Here is a 23,777-nt window from a genome sequence, read left to right as displayed (position 1 = left end):
ATCCTTTCCTAGAGCCTTTGGAGGGAGTCTGCCCTGCCAACACCTTTATTTCAGACTTCTGTCCTCTGGAACGGTGAGGGAATAAATGTCGTTTATTAAGCCACTGAATTTGAGGTAATCTGTTATGGCAGGCCTAGAAGATTAATAAAATAATCATAGAGAGTAACGCTTTTCCTTTATTCAATGCTCTGTCACTGTCATCCAATCAAACTCTTGTAACATTTCACTAAGCACACTCAAAGAGCACCTGGATCTGTAGAGGTCAAGTTACAGAAGCCTTTTGATAAAAAGTTGAGAAGTTGACTACTTAGCCACAACCTCAGTGCAAGAAGAACTGTGTGCAGAAAACACCTTATTCTTATCCACAAGTAGGAGAGTCCAGAGGAGAAGATGAGGAGACAGGGCTCAGAGAGGAGAGACCTCACTTATCATGATCCAGCTTTTATTGATGAAGCCATCAAAACTGTGGCACCCATCCCAAAGAGTTCCAGTTTTAAACTCGTCAGTATAATTTAAGCTAAAATGGAAGAGAATGTGCAATTTAAAACAAGATGCTGATGTTCATTGGGAATAAAATCCCTTCTATAAAAAAATCCAGCACTTATGATAGGGTTAATAAAGCCAGGGGGTGGAAATTACCCTAGATTTTGAAGTTGGCATAGAAATGATTACAGTCAATATTCACAAAATTTAATTAATTAAGTCATGCGCTAGAGCAGATTGGAAATATTTTCAAGTTTTACATTTGGGTTAAATGTAGCATTTTCAAAATCCTCATTGGCATTCTGTAATATGGCAGTGTTTCAGTAAAATAATCCTTTGATTATTTTTCTATGAAGACAACAAGATAAAAATTCTATCTAAACTATATAAAAACATATGTATTTAATAAGTGGCTTCTGAAGTGTGTTTTTTTTTTTTTTTTTTAAACTGCTACTCTATATCCTCAGAATAAAATACTTGGGTAATGCTATGGTTTTAGTATTTGTGTCCCACCAAATTTTGTATGTTGAAATCCTGATCCCCAGTGTGATGGTAGAGCCTTGGGGAGGTGATTAGGTCAGGAGGGTGGGACCCTCACGAGTGGGACTAGTGCCCTTATGAAGGTGGTTCCAGGGAGATCTCTAGCCCTGCCACCATGCAAGGACATAGCCAGAAGGCACAAGCCAGGAACCAGGAAGAGGGATCTCACTGGGACGAGATCATGGTGTTAACTTGACCTTAGACTCCCCAGCCTCCAGAACTGGGAGCAATACATTTCTGTTGTTTATGAGCCACCAGCCTGTGGCTGCTTGTCACCGCAGCCAGAGGACTGGGACAGCTACTCACACTGTACTTCCAGGTACCGCTGGGTCTGCAGGTTTCCGGTGACAGCAGGGTGCTCCACCTGACAGATGACTGGAACCCCGTCATCCTCCTTGTGCACCTTCAGCATCAGCTGACTTGTCACAGTGTACATGTCTGACCACTCCTCCACCTCTGACTTGCCTGGGGGGCGGGGGTAGACAGGAAACATACCAGGAAACCAGGGCTGAGTCAATTTCACTCTTTTCTTAAATATCCCCCCCTCCCTCCGTGGGCCCACTATTTTAACAAACACACATAATGGAAGTCACTTGGGATAAGGGTAATCTGGGGGTACATAACTGATAAAAAGATAATTTCCTACTTTTCAGCCTCATGGGGAAGTATTTAAGATAAAATCACCTCCACATACTATTGACTATTATTTCTATTTTTGGCTGTGCTGCGTCTTCATTTACGTGCCCCCGCTTTCTCCAGTTGTGGTGAGCAGGGGCTGCTCTCGCGATGTGATGTGTGGGCTTCTCGTCGTGGAGCACAGGCTCTAGAGTGCTGACTCAGCAGTCGTGGTGCGTGGGCTCAGCTGCCCCACAGCATGTGGGATCTTTCCAGGGCTTGACCAGGGATTCAACCAGAGTCCCTTGCATTGCAAGGTGGATTCTTATCTCCTGGGCCACCAGGGAAGCCTACTATTTACTGTTTTTATTTAAATACATGCTGCTTCTATCTTAAAAATCTCCCACGAAAAGGCAGCTGCAAGTTGACCCATTTTGACATCTGACTGCTCAAGGCATTTGGGAGGAGGGAAAGAGAAGCACTTCTTTTCCCTGACAACCATCTGAACTTAGCATAGCTACTAGGCTGTCGTGCAGTTTAAAAATTCCAGGACATCATCCACATCCTTAAATAATTCAATTGGAGTAGAGATATAAACAACCCCCTTCACCCACCCCCATCAGCAACAATTAAGAGGGAAAGTAGCTAGATGGATTGGCATAATTGAAACTGTAATTGAAATGTTTAAACTCGGAGACTTTTGGAAGAACACAAGTGCAGTGGCAGTGGGCAGAGCAAAGTGAGATACAGGCTTCAGGCCAGAAGGGGGCCACGTCCAAGAACACCCAAAAAAGGAGGGAGGAGGCTTCCGGATGGGATGAATAGGCCAAGGAGGCCCTTTTCCTGAACTCAGCACTCCCTGGGACATGGCGCACCATTAACTTTCTTTTAATGTTTTGTACTTATCGGTACACATTTAATGGCTCAGTTCACTTAGACAGAAAAGCAGAGGGGAAATGAGAAACGCCTTCCTTCCAAAAACCATACCTAGGAAACAGGAGATTAAAACAGAGCAAGCTTTTTGAAACTTAAGCCGTTATATATAGATTTTTCTGTTTCTAGATATAGATTTTTATATCCCCTTTCTAAAAGGACTTCTTTTCTTCCTGGTACTCTTTATTTATTTAACAAGCACATAGAGAGCACTTTACCTCAGCTTAGACATCAGCTCTGTGTTTTACAAATATTCACTCATTTCATCTTTATAAGAATAACACAAGGTATGTAAACATTAATATCTCCACTGTAGAGGAAACTGAGGCACACAGCAAGCATTCCTGTCAAATGACCAGGCAGGGGTGTTCAGCCCCTGAGTCCTCTGTTCTGGGTACTACTTGCAAGACAATCTTTTGCAAAGAAAGGAATCAGAATGCAGACATGCATGAGAAACTTAGGATAACTGACCAAAAAAAAAAGGATCAAGAGGGGACTAGCTGTATCCTTCAGCCAATGCAGTGCCTAAGAGGGCAGGTATCCAAGGATCCAGGAAGCAGATCTGGATGGCCCAGTGCCGAGGGAGAGACAACAGAAGCAGGGTTAATGGAGCCGCCTCTGTTGCCAGCACAAAACCAGAACCTTGCAAAAGAACCGGATGCTGACATGGGCAAGTGAATTACAGATTTCATAAGAACGGTGGTGCCTCCAAGTTTACAGTTAAGATAAATTCTTCATCCACTTAGCACAACCACCGTTGCAGGAAAGGAGGTTGTCAAAACAGCCAACAGATACTACAATGACTTGGTATTCGCTATGGCCAAAAGTGCTATGCATTGTTTTTCCCCCAATGTACAACACAAGTTTGGGGTCCTGATCTACTCTGGGTCATAGGGTAAAAGCAAGGAGAACTAAGGGTACAGTCAGGGCCAGTCTGATTTCAGAGGGTAACTCAGTGATTCTAACTGGTCTAGAGAGTGCTGTTGGGTTGGCCAGAAAGCTTGTTTGGATTTTCCCATAACATCTCATTCATGGAAAACCTCAAATGAACTCTATGGCCAACCAATAGTTTATGGGTCTGGTTCTCTCTAAGCCTTTCAGTAAGCATCTAGCAACGTAGATGCTTATTATCACCAAGCATCATATCACCATGAACCCTCAAAACAACAGAATAAGGATATGAATAGAACAATAAAATGCCGTTACACTCTGGCCTCAGACACACTTAGTAACTGATGACCAACCGTACATAGATTTTTGTTTTGGGGTGTGTTTTGTGTTTGCTTTTAAGTCCACAAAGATGTACTCCTTCTGGGACCAAGTGGGAACTGGCTTCCTCGGTCCTGGGCAATCCATGTCTTACCTTTGAGCTCCTTGCTCCCTTTGAACCACCGGATGGTCGTGGCTGGCTTGCTGGCCATGGCGGTGCAGTTGACTTCAATCTCCTCACCTTCCACCGCAGTGTCTTTCTGGATGTCGATCATCAGATTACGTGGTGGGACTACAAATTAAACATATCCTTTTTAAACACAGAATCTATTTCTGGGCATATTCTTCTGTTCATTAGAAATTAGGACCATTGCTCTTAAGAAAAAGAGATAAATAATAGACATTCTTGCTGGGAATTTAAAACGAACTGCCACTGCAGGGAACAGAAGAAAGACAAAGTCATCATCAAATAAAGTTATGTAAAATCGCTTAAGTTACAATTTGTGTCTAAAGTTATTTGATAAAACAACGAGTCTTCCACTCCTAAGTTATGCGTGACCAAGCTATAACAATATAGGCACTAGTGAAAGTGGTAGTCACTCAGTCGTGTCTGACTCTTTGTGACCCCATGGACTGTAGCCCCCCAGGCTCCCCTGTCCATGGACTTCTCCAGGCAAGAATACTGGAGTGAGTAGCCATTCCCTTCTCCAGGGCATCTTCCTGACTCAGGAATCAAACCAGGTCTCCAAACCATCTAAGCTACCAGGGAAGCCTCTATAGACACTTGGTTAGTTATCAATCAGTCATTAGAAAATTGACCAGGGGAAGCAGATTAAAAAAATAAGAGGAAATCACACTACTGACATCCTCTTTATCTGAAAGTCTCTGAAAAGAATATTTCTCCTTGAATTCAACCCTTAGATTTCACCCTTCATATGAAAGATTCTGCAGTCAACCAGCAAAGATCTAAAACAAGGAGTCCCTTAAAAGAATCATTCACCATAGACATCCATAGATGTGCTTCATAACCAGTTACATTCAATTAAAATTATTCATAAAATCCAGAATATGATCATGACCTCTGATGGGTGGTGTAGTAATAAAATCTGTTAGCTATGAAGATGCAGTAATATAGGAAATGCCAGTTAATTTGCAATGATTTTCCATATGCTGAAAGCCAAAGCTCCAGATTTTAGGAAACCAAAGGTGAAAAGGATTATTGAGTTTGTAAGTAAATTTCATCTTCAGAATGAAAACCACCCTTCTCTAAGCCTATTAAACATATATGTAATAAAATGATTAGAACAAAATATTGGGGCTTAAAAGGCTGAATGAAGTATGCAGGATGATGGTAATGATGAAGAAAGCATGTTTTCTTTTCTGAAAGTGAGGTGACAGGGAAGCTTCACATACGGTGCAACCTTACCTTACAACTGAGCTTCTAGAAATAAAAATCAGTGAGAATACTGTATTCAGCGGATTGAATCTAAGAATCTGTGCCCTGACCACCATGAATAAGCTAAGATGGTTCTAAGACTTATGATTAATAAGTTTCTCAACTCCGAAGAGAAACAAGAAATTAAATATGTATAAACATGCCATCCTGATGATCAAGTTGAATAATAAATCTCTGATACAGCTTCAATAAATTATGGGATTAAACCATGTATTTGGGATTTCCAACTGTTCTAGTCCAATGTGAAAATTCTACCCACAGGAAGAATTTTACACTGAATTGAAGCAGTTGAAAATTCCTATAGTGAATGATGGAAAAGGAAAAGGAAAATGATTTGTTGTATATGTTTCCCAGCAAGATAGATGGGGGGGGGGAGTATAACCGTCAGAGCAAAAGCAAGCCTCTCCTTTGTTTCCCTTTGTAACAGGAAACTAACACGGTTGCTCAACTGGATGTGTTGCTAAAGTGACATTGCCCCAATGAGTAGTTAAACATGGCAAAGAACTACCCTAGTTTACATTTTAAGAAAAAATAAGCATAAAGAGACACAGTCAAAGATCCAATTTGGAGCTGCATGTCTGCCAGTATTCTAAGAGACAGAAGGTGAATGGGGTGGCCTCAGCTAGTTATTTCCTCAATGCACTTTACTCTTCCTAGAAGACAATCAGGTAGGTTATAGATTTTCATTACACATACCTAGATGGTTGATATGGAGTACACAAGAGATGTATCGAGAGACTAGATGTGTAGGGCCAACAAATACTACTAAATTCTGAGTGAAGTATAATGGGAATATTGAAAAAAATGTTATTGTTAGAGCAAATGTCAGACAAAAAGATTGTCTGAGATTAAAGAAAATAAGGTCTCAGTGAGCTGTGAGGAACAGAATAAGAGGCTTAGACAAAAAGGGACTAAGTAAGGAGTAAAAGAGTTACAAATGTCTTCTCAACAAATGTAGGGATGAAAGTCAAACAGTATTAGTTCTTTTCAAGGTCCAGGCAGAAATAAAATAGAGGGATGAAAACAATTCCAGTGTGCATGGATAACTTTGGGGGAAACACCTAGACAGTCATTCTGGTAATCTTCCCGAGGGGAACAGATCCAGGAGTTGTTGAAAGGTTCCAGCAAGTATCAACCATCGGGTCTTGAGGGCATTAATGTTCAAACACAGTGTTGGTCAGCTATCTGTCTTCTCTGTGTTCCTGGGTATCTTCCCGTCATCTTCTTTTTCGTGATCCCAAAGGCTCCTCCTCACAGGCTCCTTCTAACCGCCACTGACAATTCACCTTCAGCGGTGTTTCTTAGTGAAAGCAGGACTTAATTCTCTCCATCAGCTGGAGATCGGCACAAGGATGAGTGTGTGTTCTTTCCCATTACCAGTAACGTCCAGGGACTCAAAGCAAGGACGTGGCGATGGGCAGGTATAAATCAGGGCTTCCCTGGTGGCTCAGTGGTAGAGAATCTGCCTGCCAGTGCAGGAGACATGGGTTCAGTCCCTGAGTCAGGAGGATCCCCTGGAGGAGGAAATGACAACCCACTCCAGTATTCTTGCCTGAGAAATCCCATGGACAAGAGGAGCCCGGCAGGCTGCAGTTCATGGGGACACACAAGGAATCAGACATGACTTAGTGACTAAATTACAACAAAAACATATAAATTAGGCCAGAGGAAAATTTACCAATGTCTCTTAGATTTTGTTTAGGGGCTGAGAATGTGACTGGCAGCATCCTTATCTGAGATACCTTATCTGAGATACTGAGAATACCATTGTTTGGTATTACTTCCTCTACTGCAGCAGGTACAATCTACAGTTCCCTAACCCTTCCTGGTAATTCCTGTACCAATGCTAGCTGCTTCTGCAAAGTTGACATCACCTTTTCCTTGACAGGTGAGGTAAACATGTGGAAAACTTCAAAAGTATTGGAAAATATGACCAGTGTAGAAAAATAAAGGACTTGTTTATTGTTGAGAAGAGCGTCCTGAGAAACGGCTGAATGAGTGTTTTCAAGTCCATAAACAGTTTTCTCAAGATTGTGAGCAGTATTTCTGATTTTTACTTAGTTTAGAAGAATAAACAGTTAAGTATAGTAGGGGTTGTTTGGTATACAAATACAAAATAAAATCCAATAATGTGAGTCAGAATGGTTCATTGATATCAGTTATGAAGTTGACTTCTTTCAGATTTTTTTAAAGCAAGAAAGCGTTAGAAAATATGAGGTGATTTAAGTGTATCTTTTGAGGGAAAAAGGGGGTTTGGACAAGAAAATCTTAAAGTTTATTTTGGTCTATTCATTCTCCCATTTTCCCTTTAACTTCATAATGTCTATTCAAATATGAAAGAGGTTAGTAAAGTATAAAAATCCATTTATAAGGAAAAAGGAATTAAAACTGCTACTAACCAGAGAATACACTTATACATGGTACACTAAACAGACACATTTAGTAAAAACTGCAGCCATTAATGAAAATAACCAAAGATATATGTAAGGAGATGCATAGAGGTGGAAATACAAATAAAAGTCACAGAGAGGGAAATACTAGAAAATAGCAGAGAAATGCCGAGGTTCTTCTTAGCTAACCTCAAATCTATGAGTGCTAATTATAAACATTACACCTACAACATAAAAAAAAATCAGCAATATCAAGATGAGCCACATTAATTACAACAAAGAGGAGCCTTAAAGCTGATCAGTATGTGGAATCTCACTCTAAGACCCTTTAAAATAATTAGATTCTCCTGTTCCTGGAATCTTAAGAGTGAACACTAATCTTAGAAGGACAGGACTGTAATAATATTAGTGATTATTATCAGTAACTATATTAATCATAAAGCAGTATATTCTCTCTCTTGTTCATCTCCTCTTATGAATAGTAGTATGAAGAGAGTCCTACACAACGATGCCTTTGGATTCTCAGGTGGCTCAGCAGTAAAGAATCCGCCTGCCAAACAGGAGACACGGGTTCAATCCCTGAGTCAGAAGGACACCCTGGAGAAGGAATTGGTGGCTCCAGTATTCTTGCCTGGGAAATCCCACTGACAGAGGAGCCTGGTGGGTTACAGTCCATGGAATTCCAAGAGTCAGACATGACTAAGCAATAATACTATGATCTGGAGACAGGAACAAACTCATCACAAGTGGAGGGAGTGGATGAATATCCTAAAAGGCACCAAAATGCATGTAAAATATCATAGAAGAGTTTTAAGTTTTTACAGGGGTAAGATAATAAACATAATAGTAACTAACAAATCCCCATCTCTATGTCTTATAATTATGCTGAAAGCTTTAAGCGACTAATAAAGATGCGTGTACTAAAATGAGCATCTTCAACCGATCAAGAAGTTTGACAGCTGTGTAAGTACAAATGGGGTCCTTTTCAGAGAACCACAGATAGAAATGAAGATGATGCTAATAGATCATTCTTCATTCATTATAATATCTGAAAATGCTAAACCTTAGAAGGAAGCTTTGAATACATGAGTATCAGTGGAAATTGTCAGATTTTGGAATATGAAAGACTCAAGCACTGATGATAACAATTTGACTCCATCAAGGAATCCTAGAATAAATTCAGTGGAAGGAATATTAAACGAACGCATTATGTGTGCAAAAGGAGCGTCTACCAGTATTGCCTTCAAGTACCTTTAAGTTAATGCTTCTAAACAATACAAGCAAGAAATGTATTACTTCTAGGATAAGCAGACCTCCAAAAGGATTACAGACATGAAGTGAAGTGAAGTGAAGTCACTCAGTCGTGTCCGACTCTTTGCGACTCCATGGACTGTAGCCCATTCTCAGTCAATGGGATTTTCCAGGCAATAGTAATGGAGTGGTAATAGTAATTACAGACATAATGCCTCTCAAAAGTCTAGTGCTGGGTGTATTCAGTCCAACTGGACCGATCCAGTGGGTCTGGGAACAAATGTACCAAGTACTGAAAACTGACAGGCAGGAACTGCTTGCCAAGACCAGATACACTCCTGCAAACAAAATATGTTACCTTCAGAGGGAAAATCTTGAAACAGCAACATTCAGGATTTTATTGAAAACAACCTAGACGAGAAGACCCAGAGCTATGAGCCAGAAGAGTAAGGTCTGTTTCAAACTCTAAAATTCTTGATTCTCATCATGTGCTTTGTCCTGGGCAAGATGGCTAATATCTATTGTTATCTCTTTCTTTGAAATAAAGACATTCATACTTAAAGGTATATGAAACAAAACATTCTGAAAATTCAAAATGCCTTAAGTATATTTCATCTAGCTTTCTACTGTGGGCATGCCATAGACAATGGTGGGTCAAAGGGAATATAGTCAATTTGAAGGTTAGGCAGCTAATGACCTACTCCAAAATCACTGCAGATGGTGACTGCAGCCATGAAATTAAAAGATGCTTACTCCTTGGAAGAAAAGTTATGATCAACCTAGAGAGCATATTCAAAAGCAGAGACATTACTTTGCCAACAAAGGTCCATCTAGTCAAGGCTATGGTTTTTCCAGTGGTCATGTATGGATGTGAGAGTTGGACTGTGAAGAAAGCTGAGTGCTGAAGAATTGATGCTTTTGAACTGTGGTGTTGGAGAAGACTCTTGAGAGTCCCTTGGACTGCATGGAGATCCAACCAGTCCATTCTAAAGGAGATCAGCCCTGGGTGTTCTTTGGAAGGACTGATGCTAAAGCTGAAACTCCAATACTTTGGCCACCTCATGTGAAGAGTTGACTCATTGGAAAAGACTCTGATGCTGGGAGGGATTGGGGGCAGGAGGAGAAGGGGACGACAGAGGATGAGATGGCTGGATGGCATCACTGACTCGATGGACGTGAGTCTGAGTGAACTCCAGGAGTTGGTGATGGACAGGGAGGCCTGGCGTGCTGCGATTCATGGGGTCGCAAAGAGTTGGACACGACTGAGCTACTGAACTGAACTGAACTGACTTTCTCCAATAAGCAAACAAAGACATCTACTGAAAACTTTTGGTGCATCTGCCAAATACCAAAATAGTCATCCCAGCCAAACCTTCCACACTTACTATTTCTGTCTGTCTAAAAGGGATCAAAGGTGCAATTAGAGATAAATATATATATACCATCAAACACAGACCACGGAGGAAGCAGAATGGCTGGACATAAAACACGACTTTCTAAAATCAGTGTTCCTCTTATCAATAACATATATGTAAGCATTAGGGATACGTTTTAGTTCAATGAATTAAAAAAATGTTCCCTATTACAGCTGTGTTTAAATAAAGCAATGAGGCAGCAGCTTAATACATACATCCATAAATACATACATGTTCACACACACTAAGCAAAAACGTCCTTCATATTTATCTTTCCCCTTTAATCTTCATATCATTACACTGAAAAGCTGCAGTCTGCTGCCTCAAATAGACTTTGATTCATCATCTTCCCAAAGGTGTAAATCAGAGATCTTGCCTCTTGTTATATGTACGTCCTTGAAAACTCAGTTTCAAAAACAGCTGGTGTTATGTACTGGAGCATATATTTGTCTAAAAGGTGACTAATTCAGACCACCTTTACCACAGGAATATCTGCTCATTCTGTCAAAACACACACATGGAAACCTGGCTGCCGGGATTCTGCTGAAAGTCACAACCTAGTGATCATACATGAAGATGGGGTCCCCAGTCTCAGGGCCGTGGACTGGTACATCCTGTCAGATCAGTGGCAGCATTAGATCAGAAATAAAGTGCACGATAAATGCGATGTGCTTGAATCATCCCCAAACCATCCCCCTCCACCCTCAGTTCATGGAAAAATTGTCTTCTCCGAAATCAGTCCCTGGTGCCAAAAAGGTTTGGGGCCATTGAATGAAGACACTCAACTTGTTAGAGGAAGAAGTGTACCCGACAGCCAGTCCACAGTCCTTGCTTATTATCAGCCTTCTCTCCCTAGAAGCTCTTCATTCTTTTCTGTCCAATGGTTGCAATTTGTGGCAAAGTATGTGTTCATGGGGTATGATTTTTACAGCATCATCTTGAGTATGAGCAATAAACAAGGCAATAAGTCAAGCCGAAGAAAAGGAGATCAACAATATTAAACGAGATGTAACTCAGAAGGAAAAATCATTAAGCGGATTTCATCACAGAGCTCTGCCACAGGGTGCAGATGTAGGAGCCCATCACCCCCTCTTCTGCACAGAAGGAAAAAAAATCCTGGAAGTTAGAAGCAATGACATTGCATGTGGTGAGTGATTCATTTGAGGGCTCTAAATTCTCTTGATCTTTGCTTCTGAAGCTTGAGGGTTGAAACCCAAGAGCAGGTGGAATCTATAAAGCCTGCTGATTGCCATTCCTTAGAGTGTTTGGTAAAATAGGCTATTTTTAAAATTCAGCAAGATGGGCGGTGAGTCTTCCTAAAACAGTAAAATTTACCATTAACCTTTTCCTAGCTGCTGGAAGCCACCTGGCAGTAAGTGCTACCCCTCTCATCTCCGAGGACAAGCCCTGATGCATTCCTTACCCAGGACTGTGATTGTGGTGTAACTTTCCTGCGGGGGGTCAGTGTAGAGCTGGCAGAAGTATCTTCCTTCATCAGAAATGGAGACATTTGTCAGCGACACTTTCAGTTCACTGCTCGAAAAATTCAGCAGCTGGAACCTGCTGTCCTTCAGAGCTGGGAAACAAAACACAGAGTTAGTGAATGTGAGAAAGACGACTGTCTATTTGCCTTCCGGAGGGGAGGAAAAAGCCAGGGGACTAGAAAGCCAGCTACAGAGTAGACACACGGATTAAGTCGTTCTGCACCTGGTGGGTACTACTTTGTCCTTCTTGAGTTCTTATTTAGGGCTTCTGCATTATCTGCATGTAGACAAACGTCCCTGCTGGAAAAGGAAACTCACATACGTGGCTGTGTGTTTCTGTACACACACACACACACACACACTCTCGCACACACACCTCTTGCTGTCAGTTTTGAGCACTGATTCATAAATTGTTTCAAATCTTCTATCAGAGATAGGCAGAATGAAAACAGGAAGAAAGGGCAGGCCAGGAGGCCCCTTTGGGCACTGAAATTTCAGGGAGTAGAACCCACAAGCTTTTAAATTGTCTCTAAAAATCTAAGGCTTTAAAAGAAATAGAGGTTCTAATGTTATGAGAGAAAAATTTTTTTAAATCATTAGTAATTTCAAAAGCAAAATGAAAATCATTAAAAAAAAAAAACAAAAAACTTTATAGCAAAACAATCCAATTTAACCGGGATGCATCTTTGCGTTTGATGTGATTTGAGGTGGAGCTGCCAAACGTCTGTGACCTGGGGCTCAGGGGGCCCTGAGCTCTGACCCTGTTTCTATCTGTATTCAGCTTCATGGTATGAAACCGATTAGGTATAAAGTAGGAATTCAGAGTCATCACAAAAATAACATATGTGGGCTTTTTACTGATTTCTAATATCCATTTAAAATCCTTTTATTAATTTGATAAAGGTTAGATCAGTATATACTAATGATAAAAATTCATTCTCAGAATGAGAAGCTGGCTTCTCTCCTCTTACCCTCCTTCATCCCCTTAATGTTCCTTAGGTTTGTCGACTCTTTCCACAGGCCATGAATGTTTTGAGGTGTCGGGGATAATGGAGAAAAGCAGGTAGGAAGCGACATGTCTGAACCCGCTTTGTAGGCAGCAGTGCTCTCAACAGCAATCTTTCGAAAGACCTAACTCTTGCTCTTGCCAAGCCCTGGCACCCATATGACCACTGCTATAGTATACAATTAAGTTTCCATTATTGGCTTTTGTGGTCTTACATTTGGAAGGATTTCAGCACATGGGCACCTCCATCTTCCACAGGCTAAGATGACAGGAGATTTGGTTTTGTCTTTATGGGCACAGATTACCTTGAAAACTTCAATCTTCAGACCAAACAGATTACCTTTGAGAATGCTATATTTTCCTTGCCTAACCCTATTTGAGTTGTTTGTGTCAGCTAAGTATTTGGGACTCAATTGCAATTCACCTTGAATTACTACAATCAATTCCTATTGCAAAGGAAGACTGCCTTACTTTTAAAAAGGACCATTCAAGCTTTCTATTAAGTAGGAAGATTATGATTGCATGTCTCTTCTTCCCTCTGAAGAATTGATTAAACTTTAAGCATCTAACATTAAATTAAAAGAAAAAAAAAAAAAAGGCCTTGGCAATCTCTTTATCAAGACAACATGTAGGGAAAAAAAATTGTCATCTAATGCTATAGAGATGGAAACTTACGCCGGAAGTCCCTGAAATAAATGGTCTGTCTGTTGGGATTCAGTAGTTGAATAACAGAGTCGTCACTCTTATTGACTTGGCAGCTGATGGTGGCAACTTCTCCTTCAATCACTGTCACGTCTTTCGTAAACAAATTCTGTCCATCACCTTTGAAAAGAGGAGAAAAAAAAATTCCATCAATTAAAACTTAGTTAATAGGATCAGTTAAAATTAGAAACAAGAAGCAAATTAGAAAATAGACACAATGGGAATTTCCTGGTGGTCCAGTGGTTAGGACTTCATGCTTTCATTGTCAAGGGCTAGGGTTCAATCCCCGGTCAGGGAACCAAGATCCTGCAAGCCACATGACCAAAAAAGAAGATAGACATAAGCAGCAACATTTGCCAAGGCTTGTACACCTTTCTCCATAGTCCACAAAAAGAGTGCATTAAGCTGAGCTAGATCTAGGGGCAAAAGGCAACGAAGCCTGGAATCAGTGTGCTCCCAGAAGCTATGATGCCCATACTCCAGCCTCTGGTGTCTTTACTTGCGGTGTGTATGCTGGAAAGGTAAGGAAAGCAGAGTATTCGCTGTCATGAGGGACGGCACCTCTCACAAAGGGAGTAAGGGAAATACACAGATACCAGCCTTCCTTATCTGAGAGTTGGGCATCTGTAAATCAACCAAGCACAGATAGAAAATACTAAAGAAAACAAAAAATTCCAGAAAGTTCTCCAAAGCAAAACTTGATTTTGAAACACGCCAGCAACTATTTATATAGTACTTACATGTATTTACCACTGTTTACAAAGATAAGTTTTCATTCCAATCCCAAAGAAAGGCAATGCCAAAGAATGCTCAAACTACTGCACAATTGCACTCATCTCACACGCTAGTAAAGTAATACTCAAAATTCTCCAAGCCAGGCTTCAGCAATACATGAACCGTGAACTTCCGGTTGTTCAAGCTGGTTTTAGAAAAGGCAGAGGAACCAGAGATCAAATTGCCAACATTCACTGGATCGTGGAACAAGCAAGAGAGTTCCAGAAAAACATCTATTTCTGCTTTATTGACTATGCCAAAGCCTTTGACTGTGTGGATCACAATAAACTGTGGAAAATTCTGAAAGAGATGGGAATACCAGACCACCTACCCTGCCTCTTGAGAAACCTGTATGCAGGTCAGGAAGCAACAGTTAGAACTGGACATGGAACAACAGACTGATTCCAAATAGGAAGAGGAGTACGTCAAGGCTGTATATTGTCACCCTGCTTATTTAACTTCTATGCAGAGTACATCATGAGAAACGCTGGACTGGATGAAACACAAGCTGGAATCAAGATTGCTGGGAGAAATATCAATCACCTCAGATATGCAGATGACACCACCCTTGTGGCAGAAAGTGAAGAGGAACTAAAAAGCCTCTTGATGAAAGTGAAAGAGGAGAGTGAAAAAGTTGGCTTAACACTCAACATTCAGAAAATGAAGATCATGGCGTCCGGTCCCATCACTTCATGGCAAATAGATGGGGAAACAGTGTCAGACTTTATTTTGGGGGGCTCCAAAATCACTGCAGATGGTGATTGCAGCCATGAAATTAAAAGACACTTACTCCTTGGAAGGAAAGTTATGATCAACCTAGATAGCATATTCAAAAGCAGAGACATTACTTTGTCAACAAAGGTCCGTCTAGTCAAGGCTATGGTTTTTCCTGTGGTCATGTATGGATGTGAGAGTTGGACTGTGAAGAAGGCTGAGCGCCAAAGAATTGATGCTTTTGAACTGTGGTGTTGGAGAAGACTCTTGAGAGTCCCTTGGACTGCATGGAGATCCAACCAGTCCATTCTAAAGGAGATCAGCCCTGGGTGTTCTTTGGAAGGACTGATGCTAAAGCTGAAACTCCAATATTTGGCCACCTCATGTGAAGAGTTGACTCATTGGAAAAGACTCTGATGCTGGGAGGGACTGGAGGCAGGAGGAGAAGGGGACGACAGAGGATGAGATGGCTGGATGGCATCACTGACTCGATGGACGTGAGTCTGAGTGAACTCCGGGAGTTGGTGATGGACAGGGAGGCCTGGTGTGCTGCGATTCATGGGATCGCACAGAGTTGGACACGACTGAGCGACTGAACTGAATTGAAGTGACATAACATTTACATTGCACTGGGTATTGTAAGTCACCAAGAGATGACTTAAAGTAAACATTTCAAAGGACTTGAGCATCTTGAGATTTTGGTGTCTATGGGGAACCTGGAACCAATTCCCCGTGGATATGAAGGAATGACTGTACTCAACCTCCTCACATCCTTTAGCTATTTGGTCACCTCACAGAAAACTCAAGGGGCCACTTAATAAAAGTAGGAGGGAGGGTTCGGTAAACAATCTCACCTTGTTAGTGGATGTCAAGATTCTTGGAATATAGGCAGCTCTGTTATTCATTGTGTAGGGGTGGAGAACTGACTATGACTGGAATTTCAATAAAATCCTAGGAAGGCTTACACTTCAGTTTGTTATCCTGTTCTTCATGACTCACCCAAAGCCCCAGGCAACCCTGAAACACGCCCTCTCTATAGACTACATTCTTCTAGCCAGTTAGAAAATCTCTTTGTTGTTGTTTAGTGGCTAAGTCCTGTGCAACTCTTTGCAACCCCATGGTCTCTGGCCTGCAAGGTTCCTCTGTCATGGTGTTTTCCAGGCAACAGTACTGGAGTGGGTTGCCATTTCCTACTCCAGGAGATCTTCCCAACTCACAGATCGAACCCGTGTCTTTTGGGTAACCTGCATTGGCAGGTGGCTTCTTTACCACCTGGGAAACCCCAGAAAATCTGCAAAAGTCTATGCTTTCAGTCCACTGATATCTGGATTATCTCCAGATCTGTTCTAGTTTGTTGCTTCTAAGACAAGTGAAGCAGCCAGGGCTCCTCAGAAATGTCCTAAATGACCCACAGCACAGGTAGGAGGAGAGGAGACTTCAAAAGCAAAAGATGAAATAATGTTGAATGTCCAACTCTACACCTGGCATAGCAGGGGATACAGAAGTACATGACATCATCCTAGCCTGTAAGAAGCTGCAGTATTGGTGAAAACTGACCTCTAATCCCCACTTACAGAACAAAAGGTAGAGTACAGGCAATACGTATGATGGCCTATCAGGAAGGGGACGGGAGAGATTGCTTTTCAGCTGTAAGATCTTAGGTAAACCATTTCAAGTCCCTGAGACAGTGTCTCATCTGCAAAATGGGGACAGCAATGAAAAGCTATCTCACAGGGCTGCTGGGAGGATTAAGAAAGATAATAAATGTAAAGCATTTGGCCCTGTGTCTGGCGTCTCATAAAACTGAATAAATGGGAGCTGTTATCATCACCATCATCACTTCTCTAGATGTCAGATCCCAACTAAGCAACTATACGTGTTGGGAGTAGTGTGAATACAAGAATGAAATCATGATCCCTGCACTCAAGGAGCTCTCTAGGTAATTATATATCAACTCAGGGTGGCTTATTCACTCTCTAAAAAAAACTTTGTCACATTAAGAAACAAAGGTCAAAGATAAATACTATTCTAAAAAAGAAGTGAGACCGCATAAATAGAGGTGCAATTAGAGTAAATGGAGGATTTCCACCTGCTATCATATTTCTGCTGAAGGATCCTTTTTTGGCAGGACACAGTGGGGAAGTATGAGAAAGGGTGTCTCAGATGGCTTTAAGCCAAATCCAACTAGAAACAGACCAGCCTCTGGGAGAGGATTAGAAAAGAGGAAACTAGAGGGATAAGGGAAAAAAAATTATTAGAGCCACAGATAAACAAAAATTCCTGATGCTTGAGGAGCAAACCAAAATGAAACCCAACCTTGAGGCCTCTGATCCAGGGAATTAACCTGAGTGTGAGAACGAGGCCCATAGGGCTTGTAACGAGTAAAAAGGTAAATTTTCCCCAGCTTGATTCAGCAGTGAAAGCTTAGTGGGCTGAAGAGTGTGAGAGAATAACAACAAAGAGGAAGAGTGATCAGAGGAAAAGGAGAGACGTTTATTTTCCTCTCGGTGGATTACTGTGACAATCACAGAATTTAGAACCCAGCTGGAGGGAGCAGCTTATTCCCAGATCTGAGAACAGAACAAGAGACAGGGAATTCCTGCCAATCAAGCGTGCTTTTCATGGTGGTTTCGCTGGCCCTTGAGAAGGTCTGTACAGAAAGGACCATACCCTATTTCCTCTGGTAACCCAATTTAGTACAAAAATTAAGGAAACATTAAACTGCATGATTCCAATGCTATACAGTAGCAAGTCATGGGACTTGCCTTGAGGAGATCAGAATACCAAACTGGTCCGCCGGATTGTGGAGATTTCTTCTACTTCAAGGAAGTTTATAAGCACCAAATAAGAATCTTCAGCTTATAAAAGGAACACATGGAAAGGTTATCCAGCAAAAGGCCTTAATCCCTTTGGCCTTATAGATCCTGACTACATCCTGCAGGAGGCTTTTCCAGGTGGCTCAGTGGTAAAGAATCCACCTGCCAATGCAGGAGATGCCTTCGATCCCTGGGTTGGGAAGATCCTCTGGAGTAGGAAATGGCCCACTCCAGTATTCTTGCCTGGAAAATTCCATGGACAGAGGAGCCTGGTGGGCTACCGTCCATGGGGTTGCAAAGAGTCAGATACGACCGAGCACACACACACACACCATTGCAGATACTAGGACTTGAAGCCAACTGCAATTCAATTATGCTCTAATGGGATGGTTTCTGTGGAAATAACTATCCACTCTTAATTTTAGTCTTTACTCAGAACCCTAGTATATTTGGTCTGTATTCATAGTAAGGTTATGAAACATCTGCAAAGGAGTTGGGAGCAGAGGAGTTCACCGTGATTTTGTATTTTAAGCAAGATAAGTATTACAACAGAACCAGAGAAGTTTACGTTTCTTTGTTCATTTCTTAAAAAGTCTCAGCATTCTTATTTATTACTTACAATTAAGTAATATAAGATCAGATCCCTTTAATATGTCATTACTGAATAAATCATTCAGGTAAAATGTTTGCCATCTGCAAATGTTTGCCCTGGTGTGCTCTGGCACATAATATGCTCTGCAAATCCATGGTGGTATCATCGTCATTACTGTATTTTTTTTATGAAATTGCTAAGGCCAACCTAAAGTCCACTGTCTCAGGAAATGACAGTTCCTAGCTATGTTAACATGGTTACAATACTAAGGCTAAAAAGTTAGAAGTGCTGAAAGATATCAAAGTGCCTTGATGGATGGTGGTGGCCCAAGGGTATCAGTCTGTAAAAATCACCAATAAATTATACGGGTCAGTTGGACAGTAGTTATATGAAACAGAGCTCCATATTTGGAGCATCAGAAGATGGCTGCAATGGAATAATAATGACCTATTTATTGGAGGCAAAGGAAGTGAATGACAGTGATGAAAATACGATATGTATGTCAGGCCTCTTAACCGCCTGAAGCCTTTATGTAAAAATAATTTCTGCTCACATCCTCAAATATTTCTTCCAAACAGAAGGGTGTACTGTGACTCGATAAATTTCCCCTTGACATAGATATCATGACAATTAGGTTGTTACAAAACACAATTTGATGTGTAGCAGAAGGATACAAACAGGCAACTCCAGTGCCTTTCTTAAATAATCCATTTAAAAAACCTTTCTGATTTTCTAAAACTCAATTAGCAGATATACTGTCAAGGTAGAAAATAGCACATGTTCTGGGCAAAAGAAATCAAGGAGGCTTCAAGCAGGTACGATATAACCGTAGCCATTAAATAAGGCTGTTAGCAGCAAGGTAATTTATTTTAAGTGTGGAACAATGTCTGACACATACAGACATTTTTGACTGCTAACTGGTATATGTGGGTGAGGTTTAAGAGACAGAACCAAACTAGGTTTTAATTTATACCAGCAACTGAATTCCCTATAACATGCCTACTTGCCCCACAAATTCTAAAAACAAAACTTCAGCATTAGAGAGGCCCATTCACTCACAAGCAAGTCTCCCATAGAACTCTAGAAGTTGCCAAGATATTCATGACAAGAATGAAAAAGCATCTTATCTAAAGCAGAAAAAAAGCTAAAATTTATTCTGATGATCACTAAAGACCGTTTCAGCTGAGGTGGTTCGGGCTGGAGTGGATGCGGTGGACACATAAATCCCCTATTAATTCAATCATCAATTCCTGGATTCCTTCCTGAAACCTCATTTAGTTACAAACACTATGTAAATGGCATCTCAGAGAACGCTAGCCTGGGCTGGAATCTATCGGACCAACAAGGGAACTGCCTGGACTGGGGGATGACGCAAATCCTCAAACAAGGAGCTGAAAGAGGAAGCGGCATTCTCAGGCACAGGGGCGTGGGGGAAGGAAACGTGTGTTGATCTGATGCTAGGCGCTTTCTTAGTGGCTTTGAATGTTTTTTCTTCTCAAACTCTTGGAGTTTTCAACATCCGCACTTTAAGGACCTGAGACACGAAGAAGCTGAAATAAGCTGTCTAATGTAACCCAGCAAAGTGGCCGAGCTGGTGTTAGAATCCAGTTCTGTCGGTTCCTCCCGCCCAAACAGCTTGTACTTTTCAACCAGCCAACCCCAGGGTCTGTTGCCAAGGTTCTACTGTCTCTGCCTTGGAAAATTTACTTGTTTTTAAAGAGGGTGATTTCCCTATGAGCAACTTCTGATTTTTTTTTTTATTTCCATAATTTATCCAGAACACAATTACACACTTCAAGATGAGAGAGAATCTGTCCTGAATGTAAAACACCTTGTTTACTACTGCTTCCTGCTTTCAGCACTCGGCACACTTTGCCCCTGGAGAATGCTTTTATTACCACGGCATGGCCGGCATTTGCCAGCACCGAGCGCTCTGGCCTCCGCCGCCTGGCTGTTAATAAATAAAGCACTTCATTTACACCGGGGGAGTCTCTCCAGTCAAGTCTGTAATAAAAGGGCAAGTCACAGTTAGAATAGGATTCAGCTTATACTATGGCAGCTATGTAAACTCTTACTGACTTCAAGAAGCACCAATGACTCTTCACTGCGAACAGTTTGCCCACAGAAAGAGCAAATAAAGTCCCTTGACCTATTCCTTTAGTAGCAAAATCATATTAGGGAAACCTTTTTTTTTTTACCCTCTGCTGTATGGAAGACTGAACCTAACATTAAATCAGCACAGTCAGGTTGTCTGAATAGACAAAAGTGAACCATCAGTACAGGCTGCCCCAAAAAAACCAACCAAACAAAAAAACCATCTTACTAATGATCATGGTAGTTACCAATTTTAAAAAGCCACCAAAGTTCTTGAAATTTCACACCAATTCAAGGTTTGGGATTATCAATTCTTTCCCTTTAAGAGGCATCTGAGTTCAGATTCTCCGGAGTCAAAAAAACATGCATGATTTTGGAGCCCTTCTTTCCTGTGGTATGTGAGCTCTGTGTCTTGAAACTTCACATGTTTTCTCCCCCATTCTCATTTCTGTTGGATCCCATTTTTACAACCATGTCAGTTACGTACTCAACTTGAAAGACAAATGCCTTTACCCCAACCCAAATACAACCATCACCCGTACAGGCACTGCGATTCCTGCTAACTTTTCTGAGAGCTTGCACTCGAACTGAGTACGTTTCAGGAAGAGAGAGAGAAAAAAAGAGAAGATTCTGCTGAAATCCAGAGGGAAAAATCTTTCTAACTGCTTATGTTCCCCCAAGTCAACGTAAACACAGTGTTCACTACAAATCATTAACAAAGCCATTAAGATGTGATTTCTATCTAAGCAATTATTGTCAGCATGTTTTGTACATTTCCTTTAAAAGACTCAACCCTATCTTTCATTTCATTAAACTGTTCCTTGAATTTACAGAGTTTTATATCAAATCAGAAACCTATTTGAATTAATAAGAATTACAGTAAAAGTAATTTGAAAATAAATTATATGAAGTTCAAGCCATGAAAGCTTTTGATCAAAGAATTTAGTCCCCTTTCAATATTACAGTAACATTTTCGGTCACCCAGCGTGCAAATAAAAGGCAGTGAGAACCAGTGTCGAAAAAGATGGGCCCATCAACCATGGATTAAGGTGAAGGGTGCGCACACTTCAACATAAATACAACTCTTTATTTCAAAGAGAGGCAATACTTCAACATTTGTGAATACGTGAATATTTATTTAAAATCAAAAGCATTCAATCTGTCTGCTGTTTACAAAGCTACTTTTAACCTTTTTGATCCTCACCCATGTTTTGCCATCCCAAACAGTAAAGTAGAATCTGTTGGTTGTCTGCTCCAAGGACTGTCTACTCAATGGTCAAAATAATTATGAATGCGAACCATACAGTTCATAAACTTAAAAGTTAAACTAAACCAATTCAATAAATAACTGAGTGGGCAATAGTATGTGGCATGGACCAAAACATTTCCTTTATGTCATCTTCTTTCTCATGGAACCCTTGTGGAATCAAAGCAAGCCAACTAAAAGGAATCTGCCGATCAATTCTCTCATTTACAGATGAAGACACTGAGACCCAGGGAGGAGATCATGTGGCAAGTGTGAGGCCACAGTTCCTAATGGCTCATCAAGGTATTTCTATTCTTGGCTATTTCTAAATAACATTTATTGATTTGTTTCTAATTACAAAAGTAATACATGTTCAAGGTTTGTTTATATGTTTATTAAAGGCTTGTTTCAAGTGTAGTATTCATAACACTTTATCCTATGGCATGGAGATAGTCAGGATCGCCTAAGAATCTCATGTAATGTAGTAACTGTTATATCACTGGCGCTTATGGAGGGAAAAAAACATTGAATTTAATCTAATCTCCTCTTATAATCAGTAAAAGGTGAGGCAAATTTTTGAACAGCAAGTTAAAGAGTAATCTTCCTTCAGTGCTGGTTTTTTCTTCAATTAAAATTGTTGATTTCCCCTGAATACAAAACAAAAAATATCATCTGACACAACATTAAGCTATTCATGAATATTCTGTATACACATTCTTGTTTAGTTGACTAATGGCAAATTAACGCTCTCTATTTTAGCTTAAACACATACTATAGGTATGTTTGATTAGCATTGAATTCCAAAAGCTGATTACTATGCATGCTTTGATTATGTAATTACATAATAGAGTATAATGGCTCCTTTGGAGTCATTATGATCTATATGGCAAATATGTTTCAGTTTTGCTATAGTTTAAATACACGTTGAGATGACAGCTCATAACAAGGCTCCACTTTTAAGTCTTATCAGCTAAATGGGCATTTCCTCATTCATCCCAACATCTCCTTGACACCAATTAAGGCCTATTGTGTCAAGCTGCATATACTTCTGAGAAATTCCCTTTGTTTTCTTGGCATTCAAGAAAGGACATTAATTTTAAAAGCTGTATGATGCAAAAGCCCTGTGGTTTTTTGTTTTGTTTTGTTTTTTTCAAAAAAGAGGCTGAAATTCCATCCTTCATCCACCCTTTGAAAAGTCTGCAAGGAATCATATCGAGTTCATTAATCACTGTTCAGGCAACCACAAGGGGGTTAAAGATGGAATTTCACCTTTAACTCCAAAATGCACACGAAGGAGGGACAGCTAAGAATATTAACGCTCATAGTGGTGACTTCCCACAGCACATTCGGCCACATCAACTACACAAAGGTCTGGTTCTGCAAATCTCATGTCTTGGCATAATATCCTTTTTAGAAGGGGTAGCTCTGAAACAGCAAGGCCAGATTTTGCCTTCAAATTTCCAAACCCAAGATTTTGATGGTTCCAAGGCCAAAAAGTCTACCTAACGAATACATTTTTATAATTCCACCATCAACTTACAAACTGGAAAGTGGCTGGGATTGAAAACAGGACAAATGTTATTGTACAGGATGATGTCAAGATTCTCTTGTCCCCATGAAATCCTTTAATCTTGCGCTATTTCATTTGTAAGAAGAGCTGTTTCTGCTTTTCTCTGCCAAGAGAATGAGCCCTTATACCATGCCAAACCCAAGGTGACCCGAATCTTAACTTTAAAGGCTAATAAGCATCAAGCTGTTTTTTACCTTTGGGTCTATTGGTTTTCAGCATTAAAGCTGAAGAACTGCGGTCAAGCACTGTCCAACTGATATTTACATATAGGATGAGAATCTCTTTTGTGAAAGGAAACATTGATTAGATGTGCGAAAACTCTTTTCCAGGAAGACTGTGACAAAAGAAAGTAGTTACAGCATCTTCGCCTATGCTATTTCAATTTTAACCGTCACATTAGCTGCCTTCCTCTTAAAAGACTCTGAGCTCAATAGGACTTTTTAATCAGAGCCCACAGCACTAAGGGGGCCAAGCAATTACGATGCTT

General features: G+C 40.7%; 1 protein-coding gene across 4 annotated transcripts in view; it reads right to left on the bottom strand.

Moving 5' to 3' along the window:
- Window positions 1-23,777, bottom strand: part of CADM1 (cell adhesion molecule 1) — a 353,444-nt gene that overhangs the window by 55,307 nt on the left and 274,360 nt on the right. For all 4 annotated transcript variants that reach the window (XM_070384170.1, XM_070384171.1, XM_070384174.1 and 1 more), the window contains exons 2-5: window positions 13,458-13,604; window positions 11,716-11,868; window positions 3,935-4,072; window positions 1,330-1,488 (exon numbers count right to left, since the gene is read on the bottom strand). In XM_070384170.1, coding sequence (XP_070240271.1) covers window positions 1,330-1,488; window positions 3,935-4,072; window positions 11,716-11,868; window positions 13,458-13,604 — 597 coding nt within the window. The remainder of the gene's footprint in view (window positions 1-1,329; window positions 1,489-3,934; window positions 4,073-11,715; window positions 11,869-13,457; window positions 13,605-23,777) is intronic.

The sequence above is a fragment of the Bos mutus genome, chromosome 15 (assembly GCF_027580195.1).
Source record: "Bos mutus isolate GX-2022 chromosome 15, NWIPB_WYAK_1.1, whole genome shotgun sequence".
NCBI lineage: Eukaryota > Metazoa > Chordata > Mammalia > Artiodactyla > Bovidae > Bos > Bos mutus.
Note: the sequence above shows the minus strand (reverse complement) of the source record. Positions and strands in the feature narration are given on the sequence as shown.